Source organism: Trifolium pratense, linkage group LG1, assembly GCF_020283565.1.
Source record: "Trifolium pratense cultivar HEN17-A07 linkage group LG1, ARS_RC_1.1, whole genome shotgun sequence".
Classification (NCBI taxonomy): domain Eukaryota; kingdom Viridiplantae; phylum Streptophyta; class Magnoliopsida; order Fabales; family Fabaceae; genus Trifolium; species Trifolium pratense.
The window spans coordinates 38,983,080-39,006,228 of NC_060059.1; the positions used below are offsets into that span (position 1 = coordinate 38,983,080).

General features: G+C 33.4%; 4 protein-coding genes, 2 non-coding genes and 1 pseudogene across 8 annotated transcripts; 4 read left to right on the forward strand and 3 right to left on the reverse strand.

The window, feature by feature from the left end:
* The first annotated feature begins 169 nt into the window (after positions 1-169).
* On the forward strand, positions 170-3,356 carry LOC123916165 (F-box/FBD/LRR-repeat protein At1g13570-like). 3 transcript variants are annotated; one of them, XM_045967561.1, is made up of 4 exons: positions 170-336; positions 1,214-2,022; positions 2,216-2,371; positions 2,920-3,356. In XM_045967561.1, the coding sequence occupies exons 2-4, from the start codon at positions 1,216-1,218 to the stop codon at positions 3,211-3,213; spliced, it is 1,257 nt and encodes a 418-aa protein (XP_045823517.1). In that variant the 5' UTR covers positions 170-336; positions 1,214-1,215; the 3' UTR covers positions 3,214-3,356. The 3 variants fall into 3 exon arrangements, with proteins under 3 accessions (XP_045823517.1, XP_045823510.1, XP_045823518.1); XM_045967554.1 differs by having other exon boundaries at positions 177-336; positions 1,174-2,022; XM_045967562.1 differs by having other exon boundaries at positions 199-336; positions 1,174-1,905.
* Positions 3,357-4,299: 943 nt separating this feature from the next.
* LOC123916138 (F-box/FBD/LRR-repeat protein At1g13570-like) lies at positions 4,300-7,491 on the forward strand. Its single transcript, XM_045967520.1, has 4 exons — positions 4,300-4,996; positions 5,197-6,036; positions 6,169-6,327; positions 6,630-7,491. The coding sequence occupies exons 1-4, from the start codon at positions 4,901-4,903 to the stop codon at positions 6,921-6,923; spliced, it is 1,389 nt and encodes a 462-aa protein (XP_045823476.1). The 5' UTR covers positions 4,300-4,900; the 3' UTR covers positions 6,924-7,491.
* A 722-nt stretch (positions 7,492-8,213) lies between these two features.
* On the forward strand, positions 8,214-11,000 carry LOC123916148 (annotated as a pseudogene).
* Positions 11,001-14,515: 3,515 nt separating this feature from the next.
* LOC123916156 (F-box/FBD/LRR-repeat protein At1g13570-like) lies at positions 14,516-17,201 on the forward strand. The gene is made up of 4 exons (XM_045967541.1): positions 14,516-14,610; positions 15,338-16,214; positions 16,328-16,483; positions 16,855-17,201. The coding sequence occupies exons 2-4, from the start codon at positions 15,381-15,383 to the stop codon at positions 17,146-17,148; spliced, it is 1,284 nt and encodes a 427-aa protein (XP_045823497.1). The 5' UTR covers positions 14,516-14,610; positions 15,338-15,380; the 3' UTR covers positions 17,149-17,201.
* Positions 17,202-19,509: 2,308 nt separating this feature from the next.
* LOC123916184 lies at positions 19,510-20,342 on the reverse strand. The gene is made up of 2 exons (XM_045967574.1): positions 20,068-20,342; positions 19,510-19,957 (listed from the first exon to the last, which is right to left on the reverse strand). Exons 1-2 carry the CDS (start codon positions 20,332-20,334, stop codon positions 19,853-19,855), a joined length of 372 nt encoding a protein of 123 aa, XP_045823530.1. The 5' UTR covers positions 20,335-20,342; the 3' UTR covers positions 19,510-19,852.
* Positions 20,343-22,442: 2,100 nt separating this feature from the next.
* Positions 22,443-22,544, reverse strand: LOC123903354. Its single transcript, XR_006807932.1, has one exon. It is a non-coding gene; the product is annotated as a small nucleolar RNA R30/Z108 (small nucleolar RNA).
* Positions 22,545-22,595: 51 nt separating this feature from the next.
* LOC123903415 lies at positions 22,596-22,701 on the reverse strand. The gene has a single exon (XR_006807990.1). It is a non-coding gene; the product is annotated as a small nucleolar RNA Z107/R87 (small nucleolar RNA).
* Between the last annotated feature and the right edge of the window lie 448 nt (positions 22,702-23,149).

Here is a 23,149-nt window from a genome sequence, read left to right on the forward strand (position 1 = left end):
TTTACATAAAAACAAATATTTACAAAATTATGTTTTTTTAATCAAACTTTGAAGCTAACATAAAACTTGAAGTGCTAAAAGTACATTTGAACCAAACTTTTTTCTTGTGTTTTTGTTTTTCTATCAAGGGCAATTTTGGTCAAAAACAAAAACCAACAAGGGCACTTATGACATTTGATTATTTGGTCATTTCTTCACTCGAGTTGAAAAGTGAAAACCCTTCTCTCTTCAACTTGACAATTTTAACACTCTTCTTCGGCAGTGCCGAATTCAACCCTTGCTCTCAACTTATTCATGCATTCAAGTTCTGAATTCAACTGATTCAGTTTTACTTTGGTTAGTTCTTCTTTTTCCACTTCAATTTTTGGATTACACTGTTGCAATCATTTCATAGATTATGTACTTTCATGGAATTATTTTGTGCTATAATATGCATTTCATTTTTATCAATAAATTGTTTATATCCATCGCTTGAAACTCAGCTTAAAAGTTTTAGATTATAGTGTTGTAAAATATTTCAATCACAAAACATTATACTGTATTCATGCAAACTTATATTAAGGCAAAATACATCCAGAGGTTTTAAGTTTTGCGTTTATAACAGTTATGTCTTTTTTTATGTAGAGATATGTCTTTTAAGTTTTTTATGTAACAAATAGGTCATTTGTGTTTCTAACTCGTTGCAAGGTTACCTGACAACTTCTGTTACCTTATTGCACTGTGACCGTTAACGTCAACTTCCACCATGGTATTTTGACGAAAAAGGCACATATGTTGGAGAAGATCAATCGAACGGGTAACAGTGCAACAACTTTTTGTAACAGGGGATACCTGAAAGGGTAACGGTGCAACAAGATAGAAACTTAAAAGAACCTATTTGTTACCTAAAAACACTTAAAGACTTAGCGGTTACAAATTTGAAACTTAAAGGATCTTCTGATGAATTTAGCCATATATTAAACCATTCTTTTATAGTAATCACAGTATTTATAACTAACTTCGAATTCGGAAGAGTAAATAGTTGTTCTATTTTTTACTTACTGAAGTTACATTTGTTTGAGTTTCAAGGTTCTTGTGTACTTACTACATACATAGATACATAAATGTACACTAACCTAGTTTGCTTTCTTTCTGATTCTTTGTTTCAATATGAATATATATATATTTCTAAAGGGAAGAAAACCATCAAAGCTTAGCCGCCTAAAAATGACAGACATGGAGTCAGATAGAATTAGTTGCTTACCGGATCATATAATAGATCAGATCCTCTCACACTTGCCAATTAAAGAAGCAGGGAGAACAAGTGTTTTATCCCACATATGGAGAAACAAATGGTCCACACAACCAGATCTTGTGTTTGATAGACAATGTGTACCTGCTGCAACTTCCAAAGACCCTTCGGTTAGCAAGATTAAATTTTTGAGAATTATTGACGATGTACTTTTACTTCATTCTGGGCCAATCAACAAGGTCAAAATCTCCGCCGGTTATGATCTCATTGATATGAACTCTGTGGCTGATATTGATCGGTGGATTCTTCATCTAACCAAAAGGTCTTTCAAAAAGCTTGTCCTGGACTTTTGGTTAGATGAACCCTATAAGATACCTTGCTATTTGTTCTCTTGTCAAAGTTTACATCGTTTAGAACTATATTGGTGTTCGCTTAAACCTCCAACGACGTTTGAAGGCTTTAGGAACTTGAAAAGTCTTCATCTAGAACAGGTAACAATGACTCAAGATGCTTTTGAAAAATTGATATCTGGCTCCCCTCTGCTTGAAAAATTGAAGGTGGCATATCTTTATGGCTTCACCCAAATTAATATCCATGCACCAAATATCAAGTGTGTTCAAATCATTGGAAAATTTGAGGGTATTAGCTTTGACAACACTCCTCAATTGGCTAAGGTACTTGTTGAACAAACTAGTCAAAGTAGATTGCATGGATGCTCTAGCAATTTGGTCAATTTTTTTGATCATCTACCCAACATTCAGGTCCTACTAATACATTCATATTTTATAAAGGTATAATACTCAAGCATATGAATGTTGAATTTGACTGTAGGGGTAACTCAAACATTGCTGTTTAAGCTTCCCCTGCGCCCAACCCCCTACAATTTTATGATGGACCAAAATCATGTGTATACAACACCTGATCTGTAAGTATTAGAAACATTATTATATTCTGATTTAAAGTGACTCTTGTGTTTTGCTTCAGTATTTGTTTGCAGATGTTGTGCCAGTAAAGCTTCCTACACCCTGTATCAATCTAACAACTCTTCAAATAAGCATAAACTTCAACAACTTGAAGGAAATTTCGGCCGTTCTTTGCTTGCTCAATAGCTCGCCTAATCTTCAAAGATTCGGAATCTATGTGAGTACCCCTTTAGCTTGTCTTGACTTTGCTTTCTTTCTTTTTTCTGGTTGCACTCGCACATCCTGTTTTAGTTTTATGTAAAGTTATTAAGCATTTGTCTAGTCTCTAGTCTTACTAGTCTTACAAAACTAGAGACTAGTATTTGTGAGTTACAATTGGTAATAGAATTTATGAATATTCAAAAATTGTGTGGCTTAGACTTGGTTACATTCAAAATTGTGGATGTAATCCATTGGAGAATAGATTATAGGAAGGTGGTGGCTGCAGAATAAATTGTTATGATAGTATGTTAATCTTTGCAAAGGTATTTAAGTTTACTCTATCAAAGTATGTTTTGAGTTTACTCTATTAATGTCACATTTTGCTTCATTAAAAAATACTAAAATCAATTGCAATTTAGATATTTAGTTACAGAATTATTGCATTAGTGTCCTATAAATTAGAGACTTGTGTACCTCATTTTAGAGTTTTAATATGCTCTATAGCTATCTTATGCGTATAAAATTTCCCATTTTGATCCATGAATTTGTAAAAATTGCGTGTAGGCACGACTCGAAGAGCACGCTGACCATTTATCGCCTGTCTCCTATTGTTGGGAAGATATCTTTTCGGAGCCGGTCATGCCCTTTAAATTGCAACGTGTAAAGATAGAAGACATATCCGGTACCAAATGTGAATTAGATTTTATCAGATTTATCCTTCTCTATTCACCCGTGCTCGAAAAAATGACTGTGAAACCTGTTTTAAACGTTACATCGAAGTTGATGACAGAACTTATCCGATTCCGGAGAGTGTCGGGACAAGTTGAAGTTATTTACCATGTGAAAGACTCTTCATAATTTTTTTATGATGATTTTTATGGTGGTTATGGCTAAAGTTAAACTTAATGATGTGGCAAATTATGAAAGGGTGTCTTGTATTTGGACCTTTGAATTGAAGTATATGAATGTATGAAAGGGTGTTATTGATTCGTCTTCTTATCTCCATTTTGAAGTTTGGTCTACTCATGTGAACAAATTTGGATTTGATAATAAGCAAATTCAGTATAGATTAGCATTTTGCAGTCAACATGATCATCTCTAACATGCCTCTCATCATTGAAGATTCCCAGATGACCTCTTTAATATTGATTTAGTCCATTTTTTCTTTAAAAAAAAAACTTTGTTTTTAAAACTTTTTAAATTTTTTTAAAAATAACATATCAGCAAACTTAAGAGTTAAAATCAAGCAGGGGCTTCAACCCCCACCCCCACCACCACACACACACATGCATATAGTTGCTAATGACAACTCTTAATTTACCCACTCTTGTTTTAGGTGTTTATAAATAAATTATTGTGATTTTATTTAATAATTTTGAGTTAAATATATTTTTAGTCTTTATAAAATTATGAGTTTTTAAGTTTTGTCCTTCAAAAAATTTATTTTTAGTCCATATTTATATTTTATAGGAACTATTTTGAGGATTAAAAGTATCAATTGTTTGTAAGAATATTTTAAAATGGAGATTATTCTTACCGAACTGCAATATTTTAAAGGATATTTTCAGTTAAAATTTAATAGGACTAAACATAAAAACTCGTTATTTTATAAGGATAAAAAATATATTTAACTCTGTTATTTATTATTGTTAAGAAAGAAATTCGACTCACCGTATGATTGATTTCTAGATCCGCCCCTGAGACTTTCCACTGTTTGAAAACTGGTAGGAGTGGAACAAGTAATAAATTTTTTATTCCATTTTATCCCTTATTTTAAAAATACTATTATTATGTAAATTATCGTTTGATTAAAAGGTAAAAGCGTTGGCTGAGTGACTAAAAAATGCGAAAAAAATACTTTAAGAACTAAAAATGAAATTTTGTAAAACTATAGAAATCAAAAATATTTTTGATTCTTTATTATATAAGGTATTTAATAATTTGATTTCAACTAAAAGAAATAAAAATATTGCTTCAACAAATTCTTGTAACCGTTTGCCAAAAAACCTCAGTGTACTCTGCTTTTGCTGCCACTAAATCAAACTCCAAGATTCAACAAACACTATCAATCACAGCAAACAAAGAACGAAAGAGTAAGAATCAAATTAAAGGCTTAGATGATGCCACATCATTTGGGAAAAATTCGTGATCCGTTTTTACGCTTCAAAGTAGCATTTACCAAATCTAAAAGTTCCTAAATCTGGACATAATCTTCAACTAATTCAGTTTTAAATAGGGATCAAAAGTGTATTAGCACTCTTCGGAAGTGCCAAATTCAACTACTTCACTCATTCAAGTTCTGAATTCAACTAATTCAGTTTTACTTTGGTTAGTTCTTCTTTTCCACTTCACTTTTTGGATTACTTTGGTTAGTTCTTTAAGTTTCGTGTTTGTAACAATTATGTTTTAAGTGTTTTATATGTAGAGATGCCCTTTTAAGTTTTTTAGTTAACAAATAGGTCATTTGTGTTTCTAACTTGTTGCAAAGTCAGGTGGTAACTTCTGTTACTTTATTATACCGTGACCGTTAACGTCGACTTCCACCATGGTGGGTATTTTGACGAAAATGGCACATATGTTGGAAAAGATTAACCGAACGGGTAACAATGCAACAAGTTTTTGTAACGGGGATAACTTAAAGGTAACGGTGCAACAAGTTAGAATTTTTATAGAACTTACTTTGCTGGCTAAAAAAAACTTAAAACCTAACAGTTACATATGTGAAAATTAAAGGATCTACTTGTATACTATACATAAATGTACACTAATCTAGTTTTCTTTCTTTCTGATTCTTGTATGTACGCTGTGTTTCAATATGAATATGAATATATCTATCTAAAGGGAAGAAAACCATCAAAGCTAGACATGGAGTCAGATAGAATTAGTTGCTTACCGGATCATATAATAGATCAGATCCTCTCACACTTGCCAATTAAGGACGCAGGGAGAACAAGTGTTTTATCCAGCATATGGAGAAACAAATGGTCCACACAACCAGATCTTGTGTTTGATAAACAATGTGCACCTGTTGCAACTTCCGGACTCCCTTCGGTTATCAAGATTAAATTTTTGAGAATGATTGATCATGTACTTTTACTTCATTCTGGGCCGATCAACAAGGTCAAGATCTCCGACTCTGGTCGTCATATCATTGATATGAACTCTGTGGCTGATATTGATCGGTGGATTCTTCATCTAACCAAAAGGTCTATCAAAAAGCTTGTCCTGCACTTTTGTTTTCAGTTTCAGCAACGCTATAAGATACCTTGGTGTTTATTTTCTTGTCAAAGTTTACAAGGTTTAAAATTATACTACTGTTGGCTTAAACCTCCAACAACGTTTGAAGGCTTTAGGAACTTGAAAAGTCTTAAATTAAAACAGGTTACAATGGCTCAAGATGCTTTTGAAAATTTGATATCTGGCTCCCCTCTGCTTGAAAAACTGATATTGTCGGATTGTATTGGCTTCACCCAAATTAATATCCACGCACCAAATATGTGGTTTGTTGAAATCGTGGGGAAATTTGAGGGTATTAGCTTTGACAACACTCCTCAATTGGCTAACGTCTTTGTTAATCAAACTACTCAAAGTAGATTGCATCGATGCTCTAGCAATTTGGTCAATTTTTTCGATCATCTACCCAACATTGCGGTCCTAGTAATACATTCATATTTTATAAAGGTATAATACTCAAGCATATGAATGTTGAATTTTGACTGCAAGAGTAACTCAATCATTTGTATGCAACGTATGATCTATAAGTATTAGAAACATTATATTCTGACTTGAAGTGTGTCTTCTGTTTTGCTTCAGATTTTGCTTGCAGATGTTGTGGTGCCAGTAAAACTTCCTACACCTTGTATCAATCTAACATCTCTTTCCGTATGCATAAACTTCAATGACTTGAAGGAAATTTCGGCTGGTCTTTGCTTGCTCAAAAGTTCACCTAATCTGCAAGTATTAGGAATCTTTGTGAGTACTCCTTTAAGCTTGTCTTGCCTTTGATTTCCTTTATGATTGATTTCTGGTTGCACTTTCACATCCTGTTTTAGTTTTATGTAAAGTATAAAGCTCTAGAATTTGTATATCTTTTTTGCTTTAAGCATTTGTATAGTGTCTAGTCTTAATTGCAATTTACATATTTAGTTACAGAATTATTGCGTAAGTGTCCTATAAATTAGAGACTTGTGCACCTCATTTTAGAGCTTTAATAGCTCTGTTATGCCTACAACATTTCCCCTTTTGATCCATGAATTTGTAACAATTGCATGTAGGCACGACATGAAAAGCATGCTGACCTTTTAACACCTGTCTCCTATTGTTGGGAAGATATATTTTCAGAGCCAATTATGTCCTTCAAATTGGAACGTGTAATGGTAGGAGACATATCCGGTACCAAATCTGAATTAGATTTTATCAGATTTATCCTTCTCTATTCACCCGTGCTCGAAAAGATGACCGTGGAGCCTGTTGTAAACTTCACATCGGAGTTGATGACAGAATTAATCCGATTCAGGAGAGTATCGGGACAAGCTGAAATTGTTTACCTTGCGAAAGACTCTTCGTAATGTTTTTTATTCTCCTCAAATCATCTTGTGTATTATGATGACTTTTATGGTGGTTATGACTAAAGTTAAACTTTTTAATGACATGGCAAATTATAAACTCCTTTATATTGCATACGCTCCAAATTAGGAGAATGAAAAATTGAATGATGTTAGATGGAATGAGTAACATTGTGTTCTATTTCACTCCATTCATTTTTTACAAATCCAAACAATTAAATCTAATGATTTACCATGATGTGGTTTAGAATGTGGACCAAAGTTTGGGTGTTCATCATGTTATATTTGAGAGTGACTCAAAAACTCTTGTTGATGCTATCCTTGCAAATAAGGGAGGTGTAGGTGAATTTGGTTCTATTGTTTCTAATATTAGAGGCATGATTGTTAGTAATTCCAATTTTGTAGTTAAGTTTGTTCGTGGTAAAGAGAATATGGTTGCTTATATCCTTTTTAGGGCGGCCATTTCTTATGTTGGTCACCGTACTTTTGATTCTTTATCATCTTGTATTAAGCATCTTTTGATTAATTAAATGAATTGAGTTTTCTTTTGTCAAAAAGATATAAAAAAAAATCTAATGATTCACCACTTCATTTCATTCCACTTAATTACTAGGGTTGAGCACGAACTCGTGACCCAACTCGAAACTGATATAACTGACAACACATTGAAGCATCCAGTCGAGTGTGGGTCGGGTCTTGGGTCAACTGTTGCAAAAAATCGGGCATGAACGGTTGTATACAGGCGGGTGCGACCTCTAAAATTTTATCTCTTCGTAACTAAAATTGACCGAACAACCATGAAGATCTAAATTTTTTTTCCCCTTCTCTACCCCCTCTCTCTCAATCTAGTATACTCTTTGTGATTTTCGGCCCGAATCCAATTTTGTTTCTACGTGGATCCAAATTAAGTGGTTGCGGTTTTTATCGAATTTGTGGTTTTTATAAAAATGATAAATTTGAGAAAGGAAAAAAAAAACCTATCGTAAAAAATGTAAGATTTCACACCGTCTGCTATTTAAATAGCAAACCGGGTTCGCTATCTCGCTACTTAAGAATCGAAAGGGGTATTTTTATAATTTTAGAAGACACGGAAGAAAACTCAAGAAGATTTCTAAAAGAAGGTCTAAAAGGTGCATTTGGGAAAAAAAAATTATTTTTTTGTTTTTTTGTTTTTTCCAACAAGGGCATTTAAAAAACAAAATGGGCACTTATGCCATTTGACTAATCGGTGATTTTTACACTCTTTTGAATAAAACTAAAGTTGGAAATATGTCAGACCGGTCTACGGGGCCTACTAGGCAAGGAAAGAGGCTAACAAGCTATATGGAACTTTTAAAAGGCTAAACTCAGGACTTAAATCAGGCTCAGACCTTCAATTTTTTACCGGACAGACTTAGGTTTGTTAAAGGTTGACTCTGCCTATCCTATTCCAAACCCTAAATAAAACCTTCTCTCATCAACTTGACAATTTTGACACTCTTCTTCGGCAGTGCCGAATTCAACCCTTGCTCTCAACTTGTTCACGCATTCAATTTCTGAATTCAACTAATTCAGTTTAACGTTGGTTAGTTGTTCTCTTTTCCACTTCAATTTTTGGATTACATTGTTGCAATCATTTCATAGATTATGTACGTTTCATGGAACTATATATTTTGCACAATATTTATTTCCATTTTTATGAATAAATTGCTTATTTTCATCGTTTGAAACTCAGCTAACTTTAAAAGGAAGTTTCTTTTGACTTTGCACAATGTTTCTATCTAGTATTGTTAGTTATCACAAAAGTTTGTACTGTGCTCATGCAAAATTATGACAATATATTAAAATTAACCATTCTTGTATTGTAATCACAACATTCATGATTTTGAAGTCGTAGGAGTAAATAGTTGTGCTATTGAAGTTAAACTTGGTTGAGTTCTAAGGTTCTCTCTAATGGGAAGAAAACCATGGAAGCTTAGCCGCCTAAAAATGACAGACACGGAGTCAGATAGAATTAGTTGCTTACCGGATCATATAATAGATCAGATCCTCTCACGTTTGCCAATTAATGAAGCTGGGTGAACAAGTGTTTTATCTAGCGAATGGAGGACGAAGTGGTCAACACAATCAAATCTTGTGTTTGATAGACAATGTGTATCTGCTGCATCTTCAGAAGACCCTTCAGTTATCCAGATCAAATTTTTAAGAATTATTGATCATGTACTTTTATTTCATTTTGGGCCGATCAACAAGGTCAATATCTCCGACTCTGGTTGTAATCTCATTGATATAAACTATGTGGCTGATATTGATCGTTGGATTCTTCATCTAACCAAAAGGTCGATTAAAAAGTTTGTCTTGGACTTTTGGTTAGAGCAACGCTATAAGATACCGTGGTGTTTATTCTCTTGTCAAAGTTTACATTGTTTAAAACTATATTGGTGTTTGCTTAAACCTCCAACGACGTTTGAAGGCTTTAGGAACTTGAAAAGTCTTCATCTACAACGGGTTACAATGACTCAAGATGCTTTTGAAATTTTGATATCCGGCTCCCCTCTGCTCGAAAAATTGAGGTTGGCATTATTTGATGGCTTCAACCAAATTAATATTCAGGCACCAAATATCAAGTTTGTTCTAATCATTGGTGAATTTGAGGGTATTAGCTTTGACAACACTCCTCGATTGGCTAAGCTAGTTGTTGATCAAACTAATCAAAGTAAATCGCATGGATGCTCTAGCAATTTGGTCAAGTTTTTCAATCATCTACCCAACATCAAGATGCTACTGATTAGTTCCTATTTTATAAAGGTATAATGCTCAAGCATATGAATGTTGAATTTGACTGTAGGAGTAACTTAAACATTGCTGTTTAAGCTTCCCCCACGCCCACCCCCTACAATTTTATAATGGACGCAAATCATGTGTATGCAACGCCTGATCTGTAAGAATTAGAAACATTCTATTTTGATTTAAAGTGACTCTTCTGTTTTGCTTCAGTATTTGTTTGCAGATGTTGTGCCAGTAAAGCTTCCTACACCTTGTATCAATCTAAGATGTCTTTCCATATGCATAAACTTCAGCGACTTGAAGGAAATTTTGGCTGTTCTTTGCTTTCTCAATAGCTCACCTAATCTTCAATCATTCACAATCTCTGTGAGTACTCCTTTAGCTTTTATTGACTTTGCTTTCCTTTCTTTTTTCTGGTTGCACTTGCACATCCTGTTTTAGTTTTATGTGAATTTACAAAGCTCTAGAATTTTTATATCTTTTTTGCTTTAAGCATTTGTCTAGGAATTTGTATATCTTTCCTTTGTGGATGTAATCCATTGGAGAATAGATTATAGGAAAGTGGTGGCTACAAATTTTATGATAGTATGTTAATCTCTGCAAAGGTATTTAAGTTTACTCTACAAAGTATGTTTTGAGTTTTCACTCTTTGTTTTGCCTTAGCATTTCTTATGCTAGGGTTTATTGCATAAGTGTCCTATAAACCAAGAGACTCGTGTACCTCATTTTAGAGTTTTAATGTGCTCTATAGCTCTCTTATGCGTACAACATTACCCCTTTTGATCCATGAATTTGTAACAATTGCATGTAGGCACGACTTGAAGAGCAAGCTGGCCTTTCAACACCTGTCTCCTATTGTTGGGAAGATATATTTTCGGAGCCGGTCATGCCCCTCACATTGCAACGTGTAAAGATAGAAGACATATCCGATACCAAATCTGAATTAGATTTTATCATATTTATACTTCTCTATTCACCCGTGCTCGAAAAGATGATTGTGGAGCCTGTTGTAAACATTGCATCAGAGTTGATGGCAGAATTAATCCGATCCAGCATAGTATCGGAACAAGCTAAAATTATTTACCTTGCGAAAGACTCTTCATAATGTTTTTTATTCTCCTCAAATCATCTTGTGTATTATGATGACTTTTATGGCGGTTACGACTCACGTTAAACTTTTTAATGACGTGACAAATTATGAACGGTTGTCATTGTATTTTTTAATATCGATAGTACATTTTAATTAAAGTGTATGGACTTGATATAGCTACAGATGTTGCTTGTGCATTGAATTACCTGTACAGTGATAGCTAAATTTCTGTCATGCCAAAATTGAAGATTTTAGACCAGATATGTTACTGATTCAAAGATAAACTAATACTTCCATTACTACTTTTAAAGTGCATGTAGATGTTTTATTTAGCAGAAACACATATATGTGTAGCAGGTTTATTCCCTCCGTTTCAAATTGAGTGTCACTTTAGCAAAAAGAAGATTGTTTCGAAATGAATGTCACTCACACTTTGCAAGGTAGAATTATTATTTTACTTCTAATTGTACCCTCTAATTAATTAAGGGTACACTACTTTTAAAGCATTGCACCAATAGTAAATAAGGCTAGTTCGGTAAAATTCTCATTTTTTTAACATCATTGCATTTCTTAATTTGTGTGGAAAAATTTGAAACAGCATTCATTTTAAAACGAAAAGAGTATAAGGCTAAACAAAAGCTATACACGGAGGAGTATTTGGAGCACAATACCTTTGTTATATCTTTGTTACCGTTGGAAATTTGGGACCGGCTAATACTATTCTTGATTAGACAAACCCTTAGTTTGAGGCCTACTACAGCATCCCCTCCTCATTTACGCGAGTTCTAGGTATCTCAATTGTTCGATCCTGTTTTAAACAAATGACACCAATCTATAACGAGGAATTTATTCAATAACAGTGACTGCATATCCCGCTGCACTCTCGGCCTGACATGGTCAACGTTATATGTGGAATAAAACAATTGACAACCACCAGTCTGTAAAATCTGCATATCAGTTGTGCATGGCTTAGGCTGCTGCTAATGATGATCATACATCTGTTTCTCGTAACTGGAAGTCCTTATGGTCTGTTAAGGTTCCCTCCAAAGTAAAAGTCGTTCTATTGAATTGCCTGTTGGCGAGCAATCAGAAATTGTATTCCAATGAGCGAACCTTCAGAATCATGGTGTCCTTTGCTCGAATCTGTGTTATATGTGAACAGAACCTTGAGCATTCTTTACACTTATTTTTCATACGTACTCATTCTATTTGTGGGAAATTAGTGTGTGAGACTCTTGATAATTTGTTGAGACAGAGAGCTACGAACTTTGAGGATCTATAGTGTTCAAGGCTCTTAAATCATTCACAGCTAAGCAAAGTAAAATTTATTTGTTATGCATCTTTGGAGCATCTAGAAATGCCGGAACAATCGCAAACTCAACAATCCTTGGACCACAAAATTCTGCAGCAGACCTGCAAGAACGCTGAGGTAAATATGGATTTTGCTTTCTTCTCGACAACCTGAGGTAAATATGTGGTCTTGGCGTCTGTTTCCGCAACTCATCTGGTAATGCACACTATAAGCTAGCTTTTGTTCTTAGGCAAACCAAATATATATGGTAGCTCATAACTAATGTAGTAACGTGACATGAACTCAATTGCAAGTTGCAGAATCAAACAACACCCACTTCCACTAGATCCTAGTTAAAACACTCGTAACAAGGATTGAGATACTAGTTAAAACACTAAAAAAAACCGATTTGATACTTAAAAACTAGGCTTAATTAGTAAAATGATCTCTTAAAAATATTTTTTGTTTCAGATTGGTTCCTTAAAGAAAAAAAAGTCTGAATAGGTCCCTTAAAAAAAAAAGGTCTGAATAGGTCCCTTAAATATATCTTTTCCTCATCAAAATAGACGGAGTAAACGAAGCAGAGTGCAATTTGATTGACGTTCTACAATTTCGAAGAGGTAATTGCCTATTTCCAAATTTTATGGGAGCATTTGACGAATTTTGAAATTTCATGGGAGTATTTGACATTTCACTCCATTTTGTTTCTTCAAATTTCAGCCCTCGATCTTAACTTTCAAGCATTTCACCCTATATACATAACAAATCAATTTTGACCATGTCAACGCTATGTGAAAAGTCACGTGAGTGACTCAGCTGCCAATTCAGCTTTTTTTTTTGTTATCTTATAATTAAAAAAATAAATAGAGGAAGATGTCACTTAAAAAAAAAAAAAAACCCAAATTGCAAAACCTTCTCTCTTCTCAATCGCACAAAAACTTTTCTTCACAATTGCAAAACTCAAACAAATTCTATTGTTCGATTTCGACTGTGCTGCAAGGTTTTTCTTTTAAAATCGACTCCCCCAGGTAAACTTCCGTAGAAACTGCTAGCAAGGAAATGAAAAGTACTTTGATATGCATCTATCATCCGTGAAGCAATTTGTTCTCTGTACAATATTTTATAACCGGTCCTATGTTTTTGTTTAGCAGTTAATTGTGTATTGGCTATCTAAACAGACTAATGCCTGCATTTTCTTTTTGTTTTGTTTTTCACTGTGAGTTGTATTTGATGCAATAATACTGTTATAATTTTGAGTAGTAGTGTTGTTAGCTGCTTGCATATGTTTTTATGGTTCCACTTAGTGGCTGATTGTTTGTTTTTCAAGTCCGTAGAGTTTGAGGTGTGTTTATAGGTGTTTGTTTTTCCGTGTGGTTTTAGATGATTGTTTTTGTTGTGGAGCTATTGGCCTTTGGCTTTAGTGTGTTTAGATGCTAACTGCCCCTGTTAAGAGTCTCACATCGGTTAAGAGATTGTCTGACTAAGTGTTTATATATTAGAGGTAATTCTCACATTACAAGTCAGTTTTGTAAGGTTGAGTTAGGCCCAATATTCAATTTCAAAGATGGTGTCAGAGCCTCTCCACGATCCGTTGGGCCACATGTTATCAGGTTTTCGCTATCGAGCCACCTACCATTTATATCCACGCATCAAGCCCAATAATGCTGGGCGTGAGGGGGTGTGTTAAGAGTCTCACTAAGTGTTTATATACTGGAGGCAATCATCACCTTATAAGCCGGTTTTGTAAGGTTGAGTTAGGCCCAATACTCGATTTCTAAGAGTCTCTCTCTACTATATCATGTGCTCTGTTTCTTATGTTATATTATGAACAATTTAATTTTTGCTTCGATTTATTAGATGGTAAAATAGTCTTAGATGTCAGTTAGCTTCATTAAAGCAGTGTCACTGCATTCGGTTCCTTGTCCTCTTCTCGTTTTCAACCTTGTTAGTTGTTAGTTTATAAGCGTAACGCAATTTGCGATTGAGAAGAGAGAAGGTTTTGGAATTTGGGTGTTCTATTTTTTTTTCACTTGCAATTTTTCTCTCTGTTTTTTTTAATTATAAGATGATAAAAAAAGCTGATGTGGCAACTGAGTCACTCTAGTAACTTGTCACATCAGCGTTGACTTGATCAAAATTGACATTTGCAAAAGGGAGTAAACATAGGGGGTCAAAACTGCTATTTTGAAATATAGGGGCCAAAATCGTAACTTTTTGAAAACTTAGAGGGCCAAAAAACTAAAATTACTATAAAAAAAAAAGGTTTTAGTAATTTTAAAAGAACATACATAGCCAAAATCAAACAATTGTATTTGGACCAAACTTTATCTTTATTTATTCTTTTGTTTTTCTAACAAGGGCAGTTTTGTGAAAAATAAAAACAAAAACCAAGAAGGGTAGTTATGACATTTGATAATTTCTTCCCTCGAGTTGAAAACCCTTTCGAATATAAAACCCTTCTCTCTTCAACTTCACAAGTTTGATACTCTTCTTCGTCAGTGCCGCATTCAAGTTCTGAATTCAACTAATTCAGTTTAACGTTGGTTAGTTCTTCTTTTTCCACTTCAATTTTTGGATTACATTGTTGCAATAATATCATACAATAGATTATGTACGTTTCACGGAATTATTTTGTACTATAACATGCATTCCATTTTTATGAATAATACATTCAGGGTCCTTTTTCGCTTTTGTTTAAGTTTTTTTTTTTTGGTAAGAGTTAAGTTTTTCAAGTTACAAATAAGTGCTTTATACTTTTAACTTGTTGCACAGTTATCCTTCCGGTTAACTTCCGTTACCTTGTTACACTGTGATCGTTAATGTTGACTTCAACTGTTTACTAAAACTGTTCCCCAAGACCTGACAAACTGAGGGCCAAAGGACCGAACAAAAACTAAAACTTTTGTCCCTCACTAAACTACAACACAATTTTTTGTTCGCAACATAAGTTGTCTAAGATACTAAAATAATTTTGTCCACCAAACATATAATTTGTTCGGGGTCAGCTATCATGTTATAGGGCACATGTTATGTTATGTTAGCTTTTCTCTTTTTTCAATACCTTACATTTGCAAATCAAACAGACCATTTATAACTTTGAATTCATAAGAGTAAAACTAACCGTACTGTTTTTTATTTATTTAATAAAGTTGACACACAGTAGTTTGAAATTCAAGGTTCTCTCTCTTTGGACCTAGCTATGATTCTTGTATACTCACATAGTTTGTTTTCTGATTCTTTTATGTACCATTTGTTTCAATATGAATATAGCTATCTAATCAGAAGAAAACCATCGAGGTCTAACCGCCTAACAATGACAGACGCGGATTCGGATAGAATTAGTTGCTTACCAGATCTTATAATAAACCAAATTCTCTCACACTTGTCAATTAAGGAAGCAGTGAGAACAAGTGTTTTATCCAGCATGTGGAGAAACAAATGGTCCACACAACTAGATCTTGTGTTTGATAGGCGATGTGTATCTGGTGCAACTTCTCAAGACCCTTCAGTTATCGAAAATAAGTTTTTGAGAATTGTTGATCATGTACTATTACTCCATTCTGGGCCGATCAACAAGTTTGAGGTCTCCGACTCCGGTTGTGATCTCATTGGTGTGAACTCTATGGCTGATATTGACCGGTGGATTCGTCATCTTATTGGAAGGTCAATTAAAGAGCTTGTGTTGGACATTTGGTTTGAGCAACGCTATAAGATACCTTGGTGCTTATTCTCTTGTCAAAGTTTATGCCGTTTAAACTTATATTGCTGTTGGCTTAAACCTCCAACCACATTTGAAGGTTTCAGAAACTTGAAAAGTCTTGAGCTGGAACGGGTCACAGTGGCTCAAGATGCTTTTGAACACTTGATATCTAGCAGCCCTCTACTTGAAAAATTGATATTGACAGACTTTCATGGTTTCACACATATTAATATTCATGCACCAAATCTCAAGTACATTCAAATCACTGGTAAATTTGAGGATATTAGCTTTGACAACACTTCTCAATTAGCTACCGTATACTTCGATCTAAAGTTTTATTCTGAAAACAATCAAAGTAGATTGCATGGATGTTCTAGCAATTTGCTCAAATTTTTAGATCATCTACCTCACATAAAGAGATTACTAATTATTACCTATTTTTTGAAGGTATAATCTTCAAGCATATTGATATTGAATTCCTGTAAGGAGTGACTGGCCTAACGTTATTAGTACTATAACATTATGGGTCTGATTATAGCCATTTTTCTGTTTTGTTTTAGTATTTGGCTGCAGGAGATGTGCCAGTAGAGCTTCCTAGACCTTGCATCGATTTAAGATCTCTTTGCTTGTTCATAAACTTCAATGATCTGAAGCAAATTTCAGTTGCTCTTTGTTTGCTCAAAAGCTCACCTAAACTCCGAAAATTTGGAATGTTTGTGAGTATTCATTTAGTTTTGTTTGGATTTGCTTTCATTTCTAATCGTGGTTTCACTTGCACATCTTGTTTTAGTTTTTATGTGAAGTTATTCAACTCTAGAATTTGCAAACATTTTTTACTTTAAGCATTATGTTTAGTCTTTCAAGTTTGTTTCTAAGACTTGTACATGTGAGTTATGATCTTGTACATATGAGTTATGATGGCTGATAAAAGTGTTATGAATTAATTGCAGTTTAGATAGAGTTAGTTACATAGTGCAGCAGACTTTATAAATTAGAGACTCGTGTACCTCATTTTCCTTCTTTTCTCAATCAATACATTGTTGCGTTTTCCCCATTTGATCGAGGATTTTGTAACAATTGCATGTAGGTACCACTTGAGGAGCAGACTTCCCTTTTAACACCTGCCTCCTATTGTTGGGAAGAACTCTTTTCGGAGCCAGACACACCCCTCTTAGTGCGACATCTGGCGATAGAAGACATCTCTGGTACCAAATCTGAATTAGATTTTATAAGATTTCTACTTTTATATTCTCCCGTATTAGAAAAGCTGATTGTGAAGCCTATTGTAAATGTCAAACCGAAGTTGATGATAGAACTAATCCGGTTCAGGAGAGCTTCGGCACAAGCTGAAGTTATTTACCGTGTAAATGACTCTTCATAGTGGTTTTTATTGTCCTCAAAACATCTTATGTATTATGACTTTTAAGAAGGTTACGAGCGTAAAGTTAAATTTTTCAATGATGTAGCAAATTGTGAGTGACTGACGTTATAATTGTTTTATATTGATAGTACATATAAACTAAATATTGTTAAATTTTCACCAAAGTAAAATCAACAAGATGCATCAGCTCAAATAAAAGGTACTACAATTACAAATGTAGAGCATGGCCTGAGCCCAAATGAAGAAATGAATGAGAGAGGATCAGGTGAAGGTGCAAGAAAACTCGAGTAAAGGGAGTTTGAATTGTGTTTTGTCAATCTTGACAAATTTCAAAGCTTTTTCAAACCTTTCGTCCTTTGACTTCTGATTTGGTGATATGCCTCTATTTTGTGTTGTATGTGAGTTTGGATCAGTGCTGCAGTTTCACATTTGTTGTGTTCAAGTGTTGCAATTGGAACGGCTAGAAATAGGTAGAATGTGGCTTCTTGATGGTTAAGTACTTGATTGTTGTCTCTTCTAAGTGGTTAAGTCTTGAATGTGACTTTTGTTTGATGGTAAGCTTTTAAACTTTTGTCTTATGACTTCGTTTTAATGACAAAATTATAACTTTCTCCACATTTTGTTTCTTCAAATTTCAGCACTCAATGAATTTTTGAAAAATAAAAGAACTATCTTAACTTACAAGCATTTCACCCTTGTATACCAAATCAACGGACCGATAGATTTGTTACCAACAAGTTACATTATGTAATTTACATCCATTATATATCAGCAATCCATAAACTTATTCGACTCCTCATAAATCATGATACAATAAGTCAAACAAATAGTCAATATATTGAAAATTATCTTGGTACATCTTAAAGACTCACATTACTTGAAAGTCAAGAACAAGAATAGTTTATATACAATACTCAAACTCCTCAGCTCAACGAAGCACCTTTTACAAAAGAAAAATTAATGAGGGCTCACATAACGCCCAAAGAGGACAATATCCTAGAAAACGCAGTGTTGCATGATAGTTTATTTGTGTGGATATCGTTACAATATTAGTAACTGGTAAACGCACTTCAAGGTTCAATAACATAGATTGAAGACTACCTGATGTCCATGCCTGAAAAATGCACCACCAACCACAATAACATAGATTGAAAACTTAAGTAAGAACACTATATTGTGAGATTTTTTACGAAGCAAAATCCCAAGATAACAGGCCTGGATCTAAGTTTTGTAGGATGCTTTATTACAAAAATCCAATAATTTAACTTAATGCCTGAATTTTAAGGCAAATTAAATTACACAATAACAACTAACTGTTTAGACCAAGTTGAATAACAGAACAGAACCATTTTATAGCTCAATTTCACAGCTCTAAGTCTCTAACACAATCTTGTTACTTATTACTTAAGCAAAAATGAGGAAGCTACCTGCGATACCCCAGAGATGTATGCCAATGCCAACATGTAAATTTATAAACTTCAAACATTTTTTCCTATAAAACAAAAAACTTCTGGGCAAATTTAGTAAATTTTTTATCTCAATGATACATCTGGTATTGGACTGTTTCTACAAATGTGTTTCTGAACTTAGTTACATACTTAAAGCATAACCAATGTAGTGATATGAACTCAATTGCAGGTTAGAGCTTAACTACATTCCACGTAGATTATTTGATTTTGTCACAATACAAAACATAATCTTGAAGAAATTGTGCAGAATCAAACAACACTAGTCCACTACCTCTTGAACCCAATTAAAAAAATTCAAAAACCAATTCTAAAAATCAGGCAGCACAAATATACAAGTGTTAGCATATCACCATATCTATTTCAACTTTAAATAAACGAAATGATAAGAGAATAGAAAACCAATAAGGAGAATTTCAAAAGGAATAAAAGAATCCTTCAAAAACAGACAGAATTCTTACCATTTTAATCTCTCTTCAATACAATTCCAATAGTTCTTCAATACTTGTTTTGATAAAAGAAGGAAAGCTCTATGAAAATTGAAAACCACAATTTCTAAATACGACCTTTCCAAAGACTCGGTTTATGACAAACTCAACAAAATCATTTGTTTCCTATTCTAATCGCACCTAAAAAGAAAAATCTTTGATTGTTATTGTTGCTATGACAAAACCAAATATTCTATTGCAAAATCATAATCAACAAATACTATATGATCTAAATTTCCACCCTCCCTACAATCCAATAGCTCCTTACAGGTCTCAGCAATATCATTAAATCACACATTCCAAACTTGTCTTTTATATGATCTAAATTTACACCCTCCCTACAATCCAAGCATATAGCATTTAACATAATTGCAGGCAATTTCACTTGTGACTAATTTAACAGCTTCTTAATATAACCTCAATTTAACAACTTGAAATTCTCGCACAACATTACATTCTCAGTCAAAATCCAATACTACAACAAGGCATATTCGGTGTTGTCAATCGCAGATAGCAGAAAATAGCATTTTGTTCAAATTCTGCTACACAACACCGTTATAGGCTTATATAGCGCCACTATAGCTACTATTTAACAACATTAGCAATTTGTTCAAATTCTACGAAGCTATTGCGCTATAGATATACTATTTGACAACATCAAATTAAGCAAATTTCACACATTTTTTCCTTTAAAAACAAGAATTATATGAGAAAATTTTAAAAAGTTTACACAAATTGAAATCATTCTGTTCAGTGAGCTTTTCTCCTCAGTTCCTGTTGTTGTAGCTGCTGCTGTTGCTGTAGTAGCTGCTGTTGTTGCTTACTATCAGTGGACAATCTGTAAATCCAATACACCTGAAATAGATCAAGAACATGACTTTAATTTTGATTTTGATTGCACATTTCAAAATTTAGGTTAACGAATTGGGAAAAAAATGAGGAAAGTGTGAATTAGGGTTTGTTACCAAAGCGAAGACATGAAATGCGATGAGAATAAAGACTAATAACGGCACTGCATAGAGGAACCATGGACGATCTAGCGTTTGAGAGTTCGCCATTGAAAGAGTTCGATTCGAAACGGTGGAGAAGCTCTGCAGTGATACGGTGTCGTTTTGGGTCAAATGTGAATCATGCGATTGCGTTTCGTTGCGTGGTTCGTTTTTCACATAACGAAGATCTCTCTCTGTTGCCGGAACGGTGGAGTTTTCTGTCATCTTATGTCTCCTTTGCATTTAATAAGTAAAGTGGAGAAAAAATATATTTTTGTTTTAGTAGGAAAATTACTTCTAGTTAAAATGAGATTAAGGATTTTTTTACTATTTTTTTTTCCAGTTTTTGACACTATTTTTAGGAGAAGGGAAATGAAATTAGTTAGAATGAAATACTAGTAAACAAAAAAATATATTTTTACTATTTTTATTTGGTCTTTAACACACTTTTTCTAGTTAAAATGAAATTACTTCAAAACATTTTTGTCTCCTTTACATTTCTAGTGGGTTTAGTCCATACTCCATTATATCAAATTCATAACTCATTTTTGTTTATATTCTATGATTGATGGTTTTTTTTACGTAAACCAAATTTCAAGCCTTCAAGGATTCAAATGGCGGTAAATTCTTCGTGCCTAGAACCTTGGCTAAGATATAAGTGACTACTGCAATCTCATTTAAACATTATTAGATAATTCGTCCTCCTATTTTAGAATTAGTTTTGGTAAATTTCTCAATTTTTTGAAATACAAAAAGGGAAGGGATATATCATATCAAAATTGAAGTTTTTAGGATTTCTTATAATTTTCTCACATCATGGAGTTATATGTCACATCATTTAAAATAGGCTTAATTGTATTTTTGACACCCTTCAAATCCCTAATATCGAGTAATCAGTCAATTTAGTCCCTAAATTATTACTCTCTCACCAACTTAGTCCCTAAACTATTAAAAATAACTAAAAGGTCCATAATCTATTTTCCATCCGTCAATTTAGTCCCTAAACTATCAATCTCTCACCAACTTAGTCCCTAAACTATTAAAAACAACTAAAAGATCCATAATCTATTTTTCATCCGTCAATTTAGTCCCTAAACTATCTCTCTCTCACCAACTTAATCCCTAAACTATTAAAAACAACTAAAAGGTCCCTAATCTATTTTCCATCCGTCAATTTAGTCATCGGTTAACTTGTCTATAAAACCCTAAAATATTATCACCCTTTCTTCTTCCACGTGCTTCGACGAAAACAACCTCTAGTCGCCGAACTCAATTCATTCTTTCAGAATAATCATTTAGAACCAAAGAGATCTTTAGTATGAAAAAAGTGTGGCAATTGTCGGTTTTTTTTTTTTTTAACACAGAATATTTTTTTTATTCAACTTTTTGAATGAAAGATTACAAAAAAAATGATATGATTCAACCGTTTTTGGTTTTATAGCTTGTTGTTTTGTCTGGTTTAATAATACTGCTTATCCTAGTGAGTTTTATGGTCCCACTGGACCGGAAGCTTCTCAAGCTCAAGCATTTACTTTTCTTGTTAGAGACTTCCCTAAAATCAGGTCTGTTTTTTTTCTCTCACTTTTGTAAATTTGTAAGGGTTTGTGATTTTGTTTTATCCATTTGAAGTTTATGATGTGATCTCTTGTTTCTTGTGGGTCTGAGAGTTTTTTTATCCTTCTATTCTTTCTCTTCTGTTATTGTAAGGAATGTTTTGGGGTGTGTTAGTGTGTATAATGATGACATAAAGAGTACAAAAGTGCCATTATATGTAGTATGCTAACAAAATCTTATTAAATTCCAAGCATTTGTATGGTGAATTATCTTTGCAGGCTGATTGTGTTATTGGTAATACTAGTAGGAGCTAGCTTTTTTCATCCATGCCAGTGTGTTAAGAAATGACTTGGAAATATTATAATAGGTTTGTTAGGAATCATAAAATGATGTTTATGAGAGACTAAATTGAAGGATGTGAATATAGTTTAGGGGCTTTTTAGTTGTTTTTAATAAATTAGGGACTAAGTTAGTAAGAGAGTGATAGTTTAAGGACTAAATTCACTTATTACTCCCCTAATATCTATCACTTATTGTCACACTATTTTGGTTGTAAAAAGACAATTTTGATCAAGTTAATATTGACGTGGCAAGTCACTTAAATGATTTAGCCACATCAACTTCTTTTACCACCGAATGATTAACAAAAAAAAATAACAAGAAATCAGAAAATGGAAGAAGTCACTATAGTTAGACCTAACATGGAGCTTTTGCCATTGATGAGAGAAAATGATTACAGATTCTCATCAATGACATGAGATAATCAAGATGATTAAGGTCTTAATTTTAACAATATTTCACTCAGTGATGGCTAGATTTATTTAGGTTCGATTCTGCCAGCAATTTTCCTCAACTTAATATATCAGAAGAGGGAGCTTTGTAACCTCATCGTGAAAACAAATATTTATCATAAAAACAAAACAAGAACAAATAAAAAATTGAAATTGAGAGATCACTCAGTTCAGCGGGTTTATCGACACGCAAAGCAATCTCGAAAGAGAAAGCCCTGACTTACGGTCTGTTGAGCTTGAATTTTATGGAGTCATCACTGTGATCTCATCTCATTCTATCAATACCACAAAAATCATAACTTAAATTCAAAATTAGAATCAACAAATTAAAAACAAAATTAGATGGATAAATAAATTATACAATTGCAACAAAAATAAACAAACTAGGTTGAAAAAGTAGTAATTGAGGTTTTATTTCGTAGTTCGCAGGTTCTTCTGAATTTATAGGAAATGTATTAGGGTTTCTTATTGTTACATGCCGTCGTTTTATCCCTGGGTCGGATCTCGTTGGTTGAAAACTAAGGCCCATTCTATTAGGCCCATTTTATTACCAACCCTTTTTTTTGCAACATTAAGAATTTTTTTTTTCTACCCCTACATTTATCTCTTTACCCCAACATATTTTAAAATATTCCTATTTTACCCTTATCTTACTCTAGTAAATTTTACCGGAACACTTTTTTCCGATACGTTAATTTGACCTGAACACTATT